The following is a 13,537-nucleotide window of genomic DNA, read 5'->3' on the forward strand; positions in this document are numbered from 1 at the left end:
CCCCGCCCCCAGAGCGCCGTCACCGCCCGCCAGGCCCGTTCCTCCCAGCCGCCTGGGGGCGCCGTCGCAGACGCCGCCGCGCCTCCAAGATGGCGCAGCCTCCGCCGCCGCCGCCGTTCCTGGGCCGCTTCGCGCCGCCGCCGCCGTTCCGCGCCTTCCCTCCTCAGGCACCGGGCCCGTTCCCGCCGCCCCCCGCTCCTTTCCCCGTCCCCGCCGCCCGCCCGCCTCTCCCTCCCTTCCTCCCGCCTCCTTCCTCCGAGCCCGGTCCCTTCTTCCGCGGCCCCGCCGCCCCGCCGCTCTTTCCCCCGTGGCCCTCGGCCGAGCGGCCGCCGCCCCCGCGGGACCCGGAGGACGAGGACGCTGCGCAGCGGCAGCGCGACGAGCAATGGTTGGCGCAGTTCCTCGCCCGGCGCGGCCCCCCGGCGGAGCCCCCGCCGCCTCCCCGCGGCGCCGGCCTCGAGCTCGGGCGGCGGCTGGCGGTGCGGGCGCTGGGGACCGTGAACCGCCTGGTGGCGCTGTGCCGGGCCCTGCGGTGCCGCGAGGCCGAGGGTCGAGAGGAGGGCTGGGAGCGAGAGCGGGCCGAGGCCGAGGAGCTGCTGGAGGAGCTGAGAGAGACGGTGCGGCCGCTGAGGGAGCCCGGCTACCTGCGGGAACTGGGCCGGAAGGCCGAGAAGGCGAGGAAGAGGAGGGAGCGGCTGCAGAGAAGGAAGCGGGAGGCCCGAGCGGCCCAGGAGGAGGAGGCGGCCCGCGCCGCAGAGCGGGAGGCTGAGATCGACCGATGGAGGGCGGGGCGCATCCAGGAGGTGGAGGAGAAGAACCGGGTACGGAAGAGCGGCCTGGGCCCGCTGCTCTGTGCCTGCGGCTCTGCTCGCGGTCTCCGATGGAGCGGCGCGCGGCCGCGTCCTGGGTTTCCGTGCTCGTGGATTCCCCGGCTGCGTGCAGCGTTGGGCCCCTCGCGATGAGAAGGACGTGGAGGCCCTTGGAGCACGGTCCTGCGGGCAGCAGCCGAGGGAACTGGCGTGGGGCGGTCAGAGAAGAGGAGCTCGGGGGCCCCTGACTGCCCTCCACAAGCCCTGAGAGGAGGTTGTGCAGAGCTGGGGTCGGCCTCTGCGCCTGTTAACAGCAATGGGGCGAGAGGTGATGGCCTCGAGTTGTGCCAGGGAGGGTCTGGCTGGATGTTAGGAGAAATTTCTAATCAGGAGTAACGTTGCACCAGCACAAACTGCCCAGGCGTGGTGGGGACACTCATTGTGGCACTGAGGGACGTGGGCAGTGGGGGTGGCTCCAGAGGGAAAGAAACAACAAAAACCCACCCAAATTAAGCTCGGTGGGAAGCGGTGTTGGCACTGCACTGGCTGCCAAAAATTCACCTCTGTTGGTTGCTGGGCCCGTTGCTGGGGTGGCACAGAGCTGATGTGCAAGGTGTTGTATCCAGACTGGCATGCTAATGGTCCGTAACTGCACAGCTGTAAAGTCTGCATGGTTTATATTCATTGTACATTTTTACTGACTTCCTGAGGTTAAGGGCTTTATGTGTGCAGCTGTTCTGGCCCAAATTTGTGTGTGGCTCACCATTCTTTTTTCCCTGAAATTTCATTGTTAAGGGTTTTTTTTTTCTCCCAGAAGGTCAGCTGGTTGACTCACCTGCTGCGGCGCTGTAACTAGGAAGCTGTGTTTGTTTGACAGCACCTTTTCATTCTGGTCTGGGGGGGATAATCCACGCATCCTGTTGCTTTTCTTTCCTTTGCAGGAGCGGGAGCTTAAGGCTGCTGCAGACAGTGTCTTATCTGAAGTCAGGAAGAAGCAGGCAGACACAAAGAGAATGGTGGACATCCTGGGCTCCTTAGAAAAGCTTCGGAAACTGAGGAAAGAGGCTGCTGCCAGGAAAGGTTAATTAGGAGAATTTTTCCTAACTTTTCTAATGGTGCGCACAGGAAATAACAGGATGTGCACTTTGAAGAAGCTGTTTCTTTGTTAGTTCTTGTCGTTATGTTGTTCTGCAAGAATAGCTATAAAATCCTGAGCAGCAAATTGGATGCAGTGACTGTGTTCCTATGTTTCTAAACTTCCTTACCAGAAAAAAAAAGCTTCTGTTGAGATAATTGTTAGCTTATATTTCTCTGAGACTTTGCCAGCTCTGCTTTTAAGTCTCATAACAGAGCTCCTTCTGAATTTGGAAACATTATGTTAATTCTCCTTCTCTTTAGGTGTTTGTCCACCTCCCTCAGCAGATGAAGCCTTTGAAAATCAGGTGGAAAGTCTCAGAGCATTGCTCAAAAATCGCACAGAGCTGTATGAAGCTGAGGAGAGAGCATTGAGAGTGATGTTGGAGGGAGAACAGGAGGAGGAAAGGAAGAGAGAAATGGAAAAGAAGCAGAAGAAGGAAAGAGAAAAGCTTCTACAGCAGAAACGTGACATGGATTCCAAGCTGTTTGGGGATCCAGGTAAATCCTGTCAGACCTCACTCTATATTCTGCTTTCAGCTCTTAGGCATTGGGTTTAAAATAAAGGCACAAAAAAGATTGTAGGTTAAGCTGAAGTGGGAATAAACTGAATGGATTGAAGACTTCCAGCATGCAGCAGGTGCTTTATTCTGATGGTTTGGTTAGTGCAGTTTGTGTAATGGGGAACAATTCACTGTCCATATGTTCCCTTGGTGCAGAGGATGGAGACAGGAAAAAGTTTTGCTAGTCTGAGCTTTGCTCTGACAGCTTTGGTGAGGGTGAGTTGGTGTGCAAAACACGTAATAATAGGTAAGGATTTCAAGTTAAGCTGGGGAGCAGCAAACCAGTCAGCAAACTTGGAACTTCTCTGACAGTGGCATCAAAGGTCTCTCTGGTTTATTGAACAATTTCTATGTTTTAACAGATGAATTTCCTCTTGCTGATCTGCTGCAGCCTTTCAGGGAATATTACTTACAAGCTGAGCTTTCTGTAGCAGCTCTAATCCAGATCAGGTAAAAGCTTTGTGTTGGTGTCTGAGGTGTCAAACATTGTTTGTTGAGGTTGCAAAATATAGTTCATTCGCTTCCATGCATGGCTGTGTGATGAATTCTTTCAGTTCCTTTGTCAGTTAAATACAGAGCATGGTTTAGAGTCTTGTGTATTGATTGGTGTGAAGAAACGTGTATGTGTGCATGTAATCCTCCTGCTGAAGCTCTCTTGTGCTGGATGTCCTCTCAAACACCTTTCTGTATTGAAGGCACGAATGGGATCAGTACCTGGTGCCCGCTGATCACCCTGAAGGAAGCTGCATCCCTCCTGGATGGGTTCTTCCGACTCTCCCCACAAATGACACTTGGGCCACTGCTGTCAGATAACTCAGAAATAAATTGTTTTTGCACTGGAGGAGTGTTTGGTTGTCATTGGTGGTGTCAGTGTGAGAGGATCCAGCGAGGAGGTGGCGCCTGGGTCCTGTCTGTGCTCGGGAAGCCTGCAGCCAGGGTCTGCAGTGCCTTGAAGAGAACTGTAAGGGATGGCTTTGCTTTCTAACTCTGCGAGGTGATACCTGAGTGACTGCAAAGCTGTCAGCCCTTTCGTGGCACAGAATTACAGTGCTGCTGTGTGTTTTTATTAACGAGTCACAGTCTCAACAAAGTAATGCTGCTGACAAGGTGATTGGTGCCAGGATTCATGAACTATTCTTAGTGACTTTACAAGCTGAAATCAAGATGTTGAAATCTCCAGAATTTTGTTGGTTTTTTTTTTTAAAGAGCTCATTACTGGATGTGTTTTTCTTCTCAAATGAAGCACGTCAGGCATTGCTTTCAAAATAGTTTCTGCGTTTTTGTGCATAGAAACGAGCTATTACGTTTTTAAACAAATTCTAAGTACAAACAAGACATCGATTTGGGAGCTTGATTAAAGCAGCTGCTGACATTTTGCTTTGCTGGACTAAAACGGGTACCACAGCATGGAAAAAATTCCCTGTTGTGTTGAAAGAGGTCGGCCAGCCTTGTGAATATCTATAAATCTGACAAATAAGCCTGCTGGGGAAAAAGGTAATAAAACCTGAAGTTTAACCTACTTCAATTGTTTCTGCCTTCAAAGCTATTTTTCTGCAGGAACAGATTGTTTATACAGCATTTGGTTAAAAGTGCAGCTCTTTAGTAAGTTGGTTTCTGCACAGAATAAGCAGAGAAAATTGGATTGTTTTTGAAACATTTTTGCTCCAACGGATTTGTTCTAATGCTTGGCATCAGTGTGACCCGAGCTATTGGGAGAGCTGTCAGCAAAAGGTTTGTGTGCAGGAACTGCTCCCTCCTACAAGATGACAGAGGCTTATGGCTTCAAATCCTCCCATCCTCAGGACTATTTGCTTAAAGCAGCGATGGCCCCATATGGTTTTGGGGCTTTGCTTGTCTACGCAGGTTGCCTTGGCTTCTTTCCAGAGCTGCAGTCATGTTCTCACTTAGCCCGAAGGCGTGGGAATAGATGTGATCTTTCCCATTCCTTATCTCTTAGCATCACCATTGTGTAATTCCTGGAGGAGGCAGCACATGATTGCCTACTCGCAGCTGATAAATTCAGCCCTCAACGCTGGGCTCATGTCAGTGGTTCCTTGGCTGAAGGCTCCTGTTGATTTCTGTTAGTAAGAGCATACTAAGCAGTAATCTATGATAGAGCTGGAGTTTGGGTGCAGAAGTTGGCAGTTCTTGCTCCAAGCCATAGCACCACAAAATACAGTTCACCAAAGTCCTCCAAAGAGTTCTGATGTGTGTGTCCATACGTCCTCCCCTTCCCTGCCGTGTCTTTTAGCTCCGTGTCATTCCAAGTCTTTATAGGTAGGTCACATCCTGGGAGTTTTTCCTGGCAAAATAGCATGAAAGCTATTTCAAAATCAACACTGCATCTAATAAGATAAATGGCCAAAGGATGCTCTGCTTCAGCAGCTAGGCTCCTTATCCCATCAGTGTCTCTGCTGAGACAGGCTAACCACTTAAGCTACTATAATCTCGATATTGTCAAAGTCAGATACTCGTCAGATGCATGGATTTAAAGATTTAAGCAGTGGATGAGGAGGTGGTATAAAAGCAACTGCTCTCCCTGCCATGTGAGAGGAGCTACTTGGTTTCATCTAACGGTAAGGATAACTTGGTATTATTGATAAGAGTTGCAACTGCTGGTGCATATGGTGTACATGCAGGCATATTTCAATCTCATGAGCTTGGTGTGGTTTATTTGCACTTTTCTAATGATGTCTGCTTTAAAATGTTTTATGTTTTGAGTGAGAAAGGATGAAGTCACAGTTGAAGGAAGAGGAATGTTTGAAATCTCAGACACAAAATGAGTGTGTTTGAGTATTGATTCGTAAAAACAAGAGCCACGTGTATTCAGATTCAGTCCTAAGATTCAGATTTGAGTATAGCAAGGGATTTCTTACTGCTGTCTGGATGGATGCTGTGAGAAGCAATGAAATTGCTGAAATCAGCAGGTGTCCTTTGGTCAGCCAGATGGGGAACCTCGTGGTGAAAGGAGATGGAGTTGGTTACAAGGGGCTTTTCCCTGGGCTGTGTTTATGCAGGGCACCCAGGGGTGTCACAGCTTTTTGCAAACAAGCCTGGGTCTTTGGGAACTGTTGTGGGCTCTGTCAGCAAAATACACCCTGCTGGCACTGCTGGGTGCACACAGCTGCTGGGAGGTGAATTCCTGCAGGAAGGGGCTGTGCCTTGCAGGCGGGGGCTGCGTGGGGATGGTAAGGAGATGGAGAAAATGGGGACAAGGCAGCTCTGCTGACGTTGTGCTGTTCTTTGTTGGCACTCACGTGGATGGTAAGCACTCTTATCCAGGCAGCAGATGGCCCTGGCACGTTGCACGCTGTGTGTCAGTGGCTGTGTGTGTGGGGCAGAGCTGGTCCAGGGCTGCAGATGGATTAAGGGATCCTGGTGTCAGCCTGGGGTGGGTGCTGCTGAGCCCAGCTGCGTGTCACTCTTCATTTGCAGGCTACAGGTGGTTGGTTGCGTTCCTTTCCCAAGGTGAGGAGCTGCCTTTCTCAAATGTTTCCCGTTGTAGACCTTTATTTTCATGCTGCGTTCATAGGCCCGTATACATTCTGCTGCTTATTTTTGCTTTGTGGAGTGTTTATCTATTGCTATAGAAGCCATGCTTTTCTCAGAGGGGGAAAAAAAAGTGGTAAAAGCACTTTTGTGTATACAGATGTCCCATAAACTGCATATTGCACAGTGAGCGTGGCTGGCAAGCGTTGCCTTGGGACAAGCAGGCACCAGTTGCAGATTCCAGAAGTCAGAGGAAGACTTGCCATCAGACTTTGCCAGTCAACAAAGGAAACTATTCTGCATGTTGTCATCACTGGGATGTGGGGACTCGGGACTTAATGCAGCAAGTTGTGGCTTATTTTTCACTAAACTGAGTCATTAGTACAGAACTCATGGCTACGTGATGGCAGTAATATTTTCCATTCTGTTCATTTGAATTCTTTCTCTCCCTGCTATTCCTACTCTAAGAAACATCACTGTGCTTAAAATGAGCTGGTTCACCTTTTTCAAATGGTTCATTCAACATCCCTCAAACGCTGCACTGTGCACCACTGTGAACCTCAGCAAAACAGTACCTGAGTAGAGAATAGGAATAAAGCTCAGGTGGTTCTGTAGCTCTGCATTTAGCTGGGGGAAAAGGGGAGCGTGGCAGAGGGCAGGCCTGCTGAGTGGGAGCAAGGGGAGGAAAGCAATGGGGTTATGCACAGAGGTGTTAGCAGGGGTGGAACTGGAGGAAGAAAGTGTTGAAGATCCCTGCTGAAGGTTGTAATCTTGGTTGGGCTGTGTTGACTCAAGCTCTGAATGGCAGTGATTAGTTCTTACAGATTTTCCTGCTTTCTAGTAATTAACACTTTACAAATCTGGGCGTTGCACACAGCAGGGCTTACCTCTCTCAAAAGATGGCAAAAATAGCTTATTTTTCTCTCCTTCCACCCAAATTTGCTGCAGTTACAGCATCATTCCTGTGCAGCTGCCAGTCTTTCCTGTTACTTTTTTTTTTTTCCATCCCTTCTTTAGGCAGTGAGCAATCAGGCAGGGACAATGAGCTACTTGGATGGAGTGCCCTTCCGGACTGCTGTGAGCCTCGAGGGCAACTCTGCAGGAGAAAGCACCTTCATCAAGGCACCAGCCATAGAGCTCCCTGACTGCACCGACATCCTCATGAGCACCATGGTGGGTTGGCCTCTTCCAAGCCTGTTCCTGGTAGGATGCTCGAAGGGATGCTCTTCTTGGGGAAGGAGAGGGAAGGAAAATCTCTTCTCCACGTTGGTGTCCTGCCTGTTGGTTGTTTTCAGTAGGAACATGAGGTGAGGGTGTTGGGAGGATGGGTGAGAGGAAGGGTTTTGGTTGGGGTTGGGTTTTGTTAAACCTGTCCAAGCTTGAGGACGGGATGGGTGGAGGGTTGCAAGATGGTCTTTCTTAGATGGAAAGTTTGATTTGTCCTTGAAAAGTGCAAATTTCAGGCTCTAGTACAGAAAATGGAGCTGCTTGCTTTCTTGCTGCTCCTGCTGTTCTGCTGAGCAAGCTTCAGCAATCTCACCCATAGATGGGGTCAGTGCACTGTGCAGGGGAAATCCCCCTGAGCACCCCCAGGCCTTCCTCGTCCTGTGACTTGTGCACTATCACTAAAGCATGCTCAATTTTTGAGGTGTTTATTTGGGATTCCTCAAAGGGAATGTTTGTGGGCAGGATTCCATGCAGGTGACGGTTTGCAAGTGGAGGCGTCACTGAGCTGAGTGTGTCCCTGGTGTCCCACCCCGGGGACTCTGGCTCGCTGTGGATGGGGACACATCTGTGCATGGTTCTGGAAGCATGCAGTGGTGTTCTCCTTGGGGAGCTTGGTTTGGGTCAGGCATAGCACAGTAACAGCAACATTCCCGTGCTGTGAATGTGCCTGCCTGCCAGGAGACCTTGTTTGGAGAGCTCTGGGACATGCACGGCTTGTTTGTTCCCGGAAAGCACTCAGATGTAAGTCAAAAACATGTTCTAAGGATTCTAAGGCAGGCAGTTTGTGACCCCTGTGCTCTGCTCTGGTTACTTGGGAGCTACTCCTCTGCAATCTGCTCTTCCCTCTCTGCAGCAGCCAAGGTGACACAGAACCCTTCCGTGCCTAAAGCATCTCAACAGGATTCCAAATACAACTGAAAGCAGTAATAATGCTGCAAACGGGTGTTTCCAAGTGAAATCCCATAGGGATAAGGCTGGGAGTGTCCAACCCCACAGCCCTGGTGCCCAGTGGCAATGAGACGTTAGTAACATAGAACTGTAGGATCAGAGAATTGCAAAATAACCAGAGTAGGAAGGGACCCACAAGGATTAAGCCCAACGCATGTCACACTTCTGCTCAAACCCAAACCCAGTGTTTGAGAGTGATGTCCCAGTGTGAGCGCCGTCAGCTCAGGGCCTCCCCTCAGCCCCCTCTGGGCTGAACAAACCCAGGGCCCTCAGCCGCTCCTCACACGTTTTGCCCCCAGGCCTTTCCCCATCTTTGTGGCTTCCCTTCCACAAAGGTGTAAATACTGGTGTTTCTCACTCGCTCTTCCTGCGCTCCCACAGCACGACTTCTCACTGGAGCGAAAGGTGCAGTACTGGCTGGAGGCCGCTTCTCAGCACCAAACCTCCTGGCAGCAGCTCCACACCGACGCCATCCCCACGGCCCCCCCATGCTGGCTGCTGCTGGTGGACCCTGCTGAGGGCAAGGAGACAGCAGTGAGCAGAGTGAAGGAGGGCACGGTGCGGCGCAGCATCAGCCTCAGCGCTGAGCGGGGCCAGGGAAGAGCCTCCGACACAGAGAGTGAGGCTGGGTGCTCAGAGGACGATGAGTGCTGGGAGGACGATGAGTATTCCTCCACCTCCTGGGAGGAAAATGACGGGGAGGAGCACATTCTCCGGAAGAGAAACCAGCATGGCTTGCAGCAGATCCGACCAAAGACGTCGCCTGGCTTGCTGGAGCCTCCTTCAGAGAACAGCTTCAAGGCCGCGAGCCCGGATCCAGGCAAGCAGAGGAGGTCCATGGTTTTGTTCAACAACATGAAGAATGAGCTGGAAGCAGCCAGGAGGAAGCTGGCTGCGTTGGTGCATCCTTTAAACAGAGCCACAGCCGAAAGCAAAGGGGCTCCCATGCCACCAGCGCTCCCCCAGCACTGCCGGAGCAACAGGAGCCTCAAGTTTGGACCGGCAGCAGAGGGGTCTCACATGGGAAGCCTGGTGCCAGCTCCCCCCGCGGCACCCAATGCCTCCATGCCACCCATCCGCAAGCACAAGCCTACAGTCCCGGTGAGCTGCCTCGTGGTGGGGGAGAGGTGGAGGGAGAGGGCAAAGCACCCGGTCCTGGGCTCCAGCCAGCAAAGCTGAGCCAAAACTGGGCAACGATGTTCAGTGATGAGTGCCAGGGTAATGCTCTCCAGTGCCTGCCGTCACCTGTCTGTTTGGGGACTGACCATTGCACATGGGCGCCGCAGTGGCGGCTCCATCCATCCCCGCTGGCTAACATGAGCTTCTGTCTTGTCTTGCAGTCCCTCAGCCCCTACTCCTGCCTGCCCCCAGCACGGCCACTGGCATCCCGCAAAGCCAAGCCAGATTCAGCGGCTGACCTGCTGTCAGCGCTGAGCCAGGAGGAGCGTGACCTCATCGAGCCCGTCATTGCCTTGGGCTACCCGGCCCGCAAAGCCATCCTCACTCTTCAGAAGACGGGGAGGCAAAGCCTGGGGCAGGTTGGTGGAGCTGGCACAGCTGAAATGGTGTGGGATGCTGTGGGGGCACAAAATTCATATTTCACAGTGATGCGAGCGACTCCCTTTTGCTCACGGTGGTCTCCCTTGTTCTGCGTTGGGGAAAATGAAGCTATTTCTCTTGCTTTGGTATCAGAGCAGGGTTTTCTGTTGGATCAAATGCCAGCAGTTTTGCTGTAATACAATCTCAGTGAGCGCTCCGCTTGTCAGCGAGCAGTAACAGGCGGGTGCTGCTATCTTCCCCATCTGTTGCATGGAGCACAGTGTCCTTCTAGTGCAAATCTTGCCCCCGTATATGGAAATTTTCTGCACACCATTTTGTCTCAGCTGTTAGGTTCGTGTGACCATCTTCATGGCTCATCCTGTCAGCACAGGACCGTAAGAATATCCCAGAGATTTATCTGGTTCTCCAAAACCCCAAATTCCCAAACTGGAGCAACCAATGACTCCACACAAGCATTGCTTTTGGGTCACTGAACACTGAACACTGCCATTCTCCCGAAGAGATGATTAATGTGCCAAAATACAGGATCTGCCTCATATGCCAAAATACAGGGTCTTCTCCACCAAACGTTCCCATTTTTCCCTTTTGTGCCCCATGCATCCAAGATGAAATGTAAGGCCTAGCTGTGCGTGCAACTGCTACAAGCATAAAACTACCAAATTAGGCTAAGATCTTCCTGGAAAATATGTTTCATGTTAAAAACAAGAGCTGTGGATGCTCTTCGTTGCTTGCCAGTGTCACGTAAGCTTTCTGCATGTGACTGTGACAGCTTCAGACATGAAGATTGATTGTGGCACCAGACGGTAGCTAAAAATCGTTCCATTTCTTTACTGTATCAAATAAAGCTGGCAGAGTCCACCTTGGGGAGATGGCAAGCTTTGTAAGCAAACAAACAGCCCCAAACAGCCAGCACATGGGTCTCTCACTCTCAGAGAGAGTGAGACACTCTCAGAGTGGGGACATCTGCAGCAATGTTTTGGGTGTGTAGAAGCTCGCTGCAACCCTGTATGCCTATTGGATTTCCCATTGCATTTCTGTGCTGGAAAACCAAGCACTGAGCTTGCTGGCCCTTGACCACACTCCTTGTAGGGTGAGCAGGATCAGCTCCTCCTCCTTCCCCAGTGAACAGTCAGCCCTTTGCTGAACCCAGGAAGTAAGTAGGTCAAAGTACATAAAAAACTGGTTTTGTTTAGTCTTGAGGATAGTTTTCGGGTTTTTTTTAATGATAAAAATCATGTAGCTGACAGCAGCACAGATTTTGTGCGTGGCTTGAGCAGCATGTCAGTTTGCCAAGACTGGCTGCGTTCTGCCTGGAACATGGGGAGTGACTCCTTGTAGCAAGAAAATACAGCAATGATCTCGGGTTTTAGTTAGAAAGATAATGAGGAAAATCAAGCCAGGTTCTGAATGCCAGCAAGCAGAGCATAACTCATGTTTGTATTAATAAGCTGCTCCTTAGGGTTGACATTTTGTACAATTCTTGCTCTGCTACAGGAGAGCTAACATTTGAGGGACTGTTTTTGGCTGTTTCATGTGTTTTATGGTCTTTGCGTCCCCCTCCTTGGGCTACAGCAGAGCTGAGGAGGGCGGAGGTCCGAGTGCTGGCAGAGCTGGGAGATGCAGATCAGCTTCTCTTCAGATGGGGCAGGCACAGCTTTGCAGACACCCCTGGGCTGCTCAGCTTTTCTCCAGGTGGACATTTTCATATCTCCTTTTTTTTCTGCTATGGTACAGCCCATTTATTATGGTCTGTCACATGAGTTTTTTGGACAGTGAATGATTCTCGTGGTATTCCAAGGAGACCACTGGGAATTGTGCTGTCAGCACTCCAAGAACAATGAGGAAAGCCAAAAATAACTGTTTACTTTTGGTAATGAGAGCACACAGGCCTCTCCTGGGGATGTGGGGAGCTCACACAGGTCCAGCAGGGGCCAGGGGCTGGGAGCATCAAAGGGATGTTGGCCTGGATAGGGTTAGAGATCAGCACCACCTGGCATTTCACCCAAATGGTCTCTGCCAAATGAGAAAACAACTTGAAGATCCTTGCTTTGTGTTCAGACAGTTCAGGTGTTGCACTACTCCCATCCTCCCTTCGTGTTATTCACATTCCCATTTGGGATCAGGATGCATTAACCCTCACTGTTCTCTTTTCCAGTTTCTGGGCTACCTGCGCGCCTGTGACCGGCTGCTGAAGCAGGGCTATGAGGAGGGGCAGGTGGAGGAAGCCATGGAAATGTTCCAGTACTCGGAGAAAAAGGTCAGCAGCACAGCGCAGCCTTTTGTGTTTTGTCCATTTCCACCCCCCTGCCTCCTCGTGCCACCTCCTGCCACGTCAGGTCCCATCACTCTGCAAGAAGTGAACCCACATAGACTGCAGATTGGGCTCAGAGCCCCAGGAGAGCATTGTGTGGCCATAAGGACTTGCAGAGGATGGACTCACCTCGTGCTGTGTGAGCATGACACTCTGGTGTGGGAATCCCACCCCTGGGCATGCTTGCCGCCTCTTGGCTTCCTGTCTCCTCATCCCATAGCAGGACTGTGGTGCTGTTCCGTGCTCTGGTCCCCATCAGCAGTCCCACTGTTTGGGAGGTGTAGGATCCTGCTCGCCTCCTGTGCAAGGCTCAGCACTGGGATGGTGCTGCCTCGGTGCAGGAGATGAGGTTTGCTGAGAATGGGACTCTGGGTGAGCTGTGGTGGTGAGGCTCACCCTGAGCAATGGGAGAAAGAGGAGCAATGAATGACAGAAATTCCCCAGTCCGGGGTGACAGTTCCACAGTGCAAACACGTGAGTGGAACTCGTATTCAATTTCATGATGAATAAGTGAAGTTAGAGGCTGACTTTATTAACTAAAGAAAGACTTGGTGCATAAAGACTGTTAAAAGTTAGCACTTGTCCTGGCAGCGGGGTCCACGGTGCCCTTCAGCAGTAATACAACCCTGTGGGATTATCTGGCCCTGCTGCTGAAATGTCGCAGTGAATGTGTTCTTACAGCCCGGTGCTGACATCGCTCCTTTCCCTCCTTCCAGGCAGCTGAATTCCTGCACTTGTTAGCTCAGTTCAACGACATGGGTTTCCAGCAAAATGAAATCAAAGAAGTCCTCCTGCTCTGTGGGAACCAAAGGGACAAGGCGCTGGAAGAGCTCGTGATGAAGAGGCAGTGAATGTGCCCAGCACCTACAAAGCAGGATGCATCCTGCTGCCCATCCCTTTCTAGGCCACATTTACAAATACAGCCACGTGCAGATTCTTACACTGTGATATAAGTCACCTGAATTGATTGTTTTTACAAAAGCTGGGTGCTCTTTGCAGGAACATTGGTTCCTCCTTTCTTGGGAAGATTCTCAGCAGACTTTATGACGTTTGGATGTTGTGACAGGAAATCTAGATGTTAGCATCTCCATGTGAACTAGAAACTTGACAAAAATGCACAGCTCAACGAAGGGCACAGAGAGAACATGGGCTGAGGTTGCTCTAGGTAGCTAACGTGTGACTTTTGACCCAGGACAGTGCAAAATGTCTTATGCAAGGCTTTATGCTCAGGAATTGTCATGAAATCTGAACAGAGAGATGGACAACTGGCTTGCCTCTGCCTTTTATTAAGCAAATTCAAAGGGTGCTTCTCTAAATGGCAAAGACAATGGCTCAAAACCAGGTTTAGCACATCTGGGTGCCTGGGGGAGTTCCTGTGCTCAGCTAAGTATGGACAACAGGAGATTCAGATTGCCTTACAGGACATTGCTCTTGTTTTGGCAGTGCAGAGATGGATGATGTTCTCACATAGAAGTACATTGTTCCCCTGTCTGTTA

The 13,537-nt window shown here is 51.0% G+C and overlaps 1 protein-coding gene across 2 annotated transcripts; it reads left to right on the forward strand.

Annotated features, from left to right (window-relative positions):
• Positions 1–89: 89 nt before the first annotated feature.
• PDCD7 (programmed cell death 7) lies at positions 90–13,537 on the forward strand. Of its 2 annotated transcripts, XM_042875608.1 has the most exons (6): positions 2,870–2,956; positions 7,013–7,168; positions 8,552–9,271; positions 9,511–9,708; positions 11,886–11,987; positions 12,758–13,537. In XM_042875608.1, exons 2-6 carry the CDS (start codon positions 7,037–7,039, stop codon positions 12,890–12,892), a joined length of 1,287 nt encoding a protein of 428 aa, XP_042731542.1. In that variant the 5' UTR covers positions 2,870–2,956; positions 7,013–7,036; the 3' UTR covers positions 12,893–13,537. The 2 variants fall into 2 exon arrangements, with proteins under 2 accessions (XP_042731541.1, XP_042731542.1); XM_042875607.1 differs by lacking the exons at positions 7,013–7,168; positions 8,552–9,271; positions 9,511–9,708; positions 11,886–11,987; positions 12,758–13,537 and adding exons at positions 90–821; positions 1,751–1,889; positions 2,208–2,444; positions 3,202–3,347 and having other exon boundaries at positions 2,869–2,956.

The sequence above is a fragment of the Lagopus leucura genome, unplaced genomic scaffold, assembly GCF_019238085.1.
Source record: "Lagopus leucura isolate 7727_CA_CO unplaced genomic scaffold, USGS_WTPT01 Super-Scaffold_100015, whole genome shotgun sequence".
In the NCBI taxonomy this organism is placed as follows: domain Eukaryota; kingdom Metazoa; phylum Chordata; class Aves; order Galliformes; family Phasianidae; genus Lagopus; species Lagopus leucura.

Excerpts from the sequence above, each read along its gene's own strand:
- PDCD7 (XM_042875607.1), top strand. The coding sequence starts at position 90 with ATGGCGCAGCCTCCGCCGCCGCCGCCGTTCCTGGGCCGCTTCGCGCCG. Across the intron at positions 2,445-2,868 it reads CAAGCTGTTTGGGGATCCAG|ATGAATTTCCTCTTGCTGAT; the intron begins GTAAATCCTGTC and ends ATGTTTTAACAG. Across the intron at positions 2,957-3,201 it reads GCAGCTCTAATCCAGATCAG|GCACGAATGGGATCAGTACC; the intron begins GTAAAAGCTTTG and ends TCTGTATTGAAG.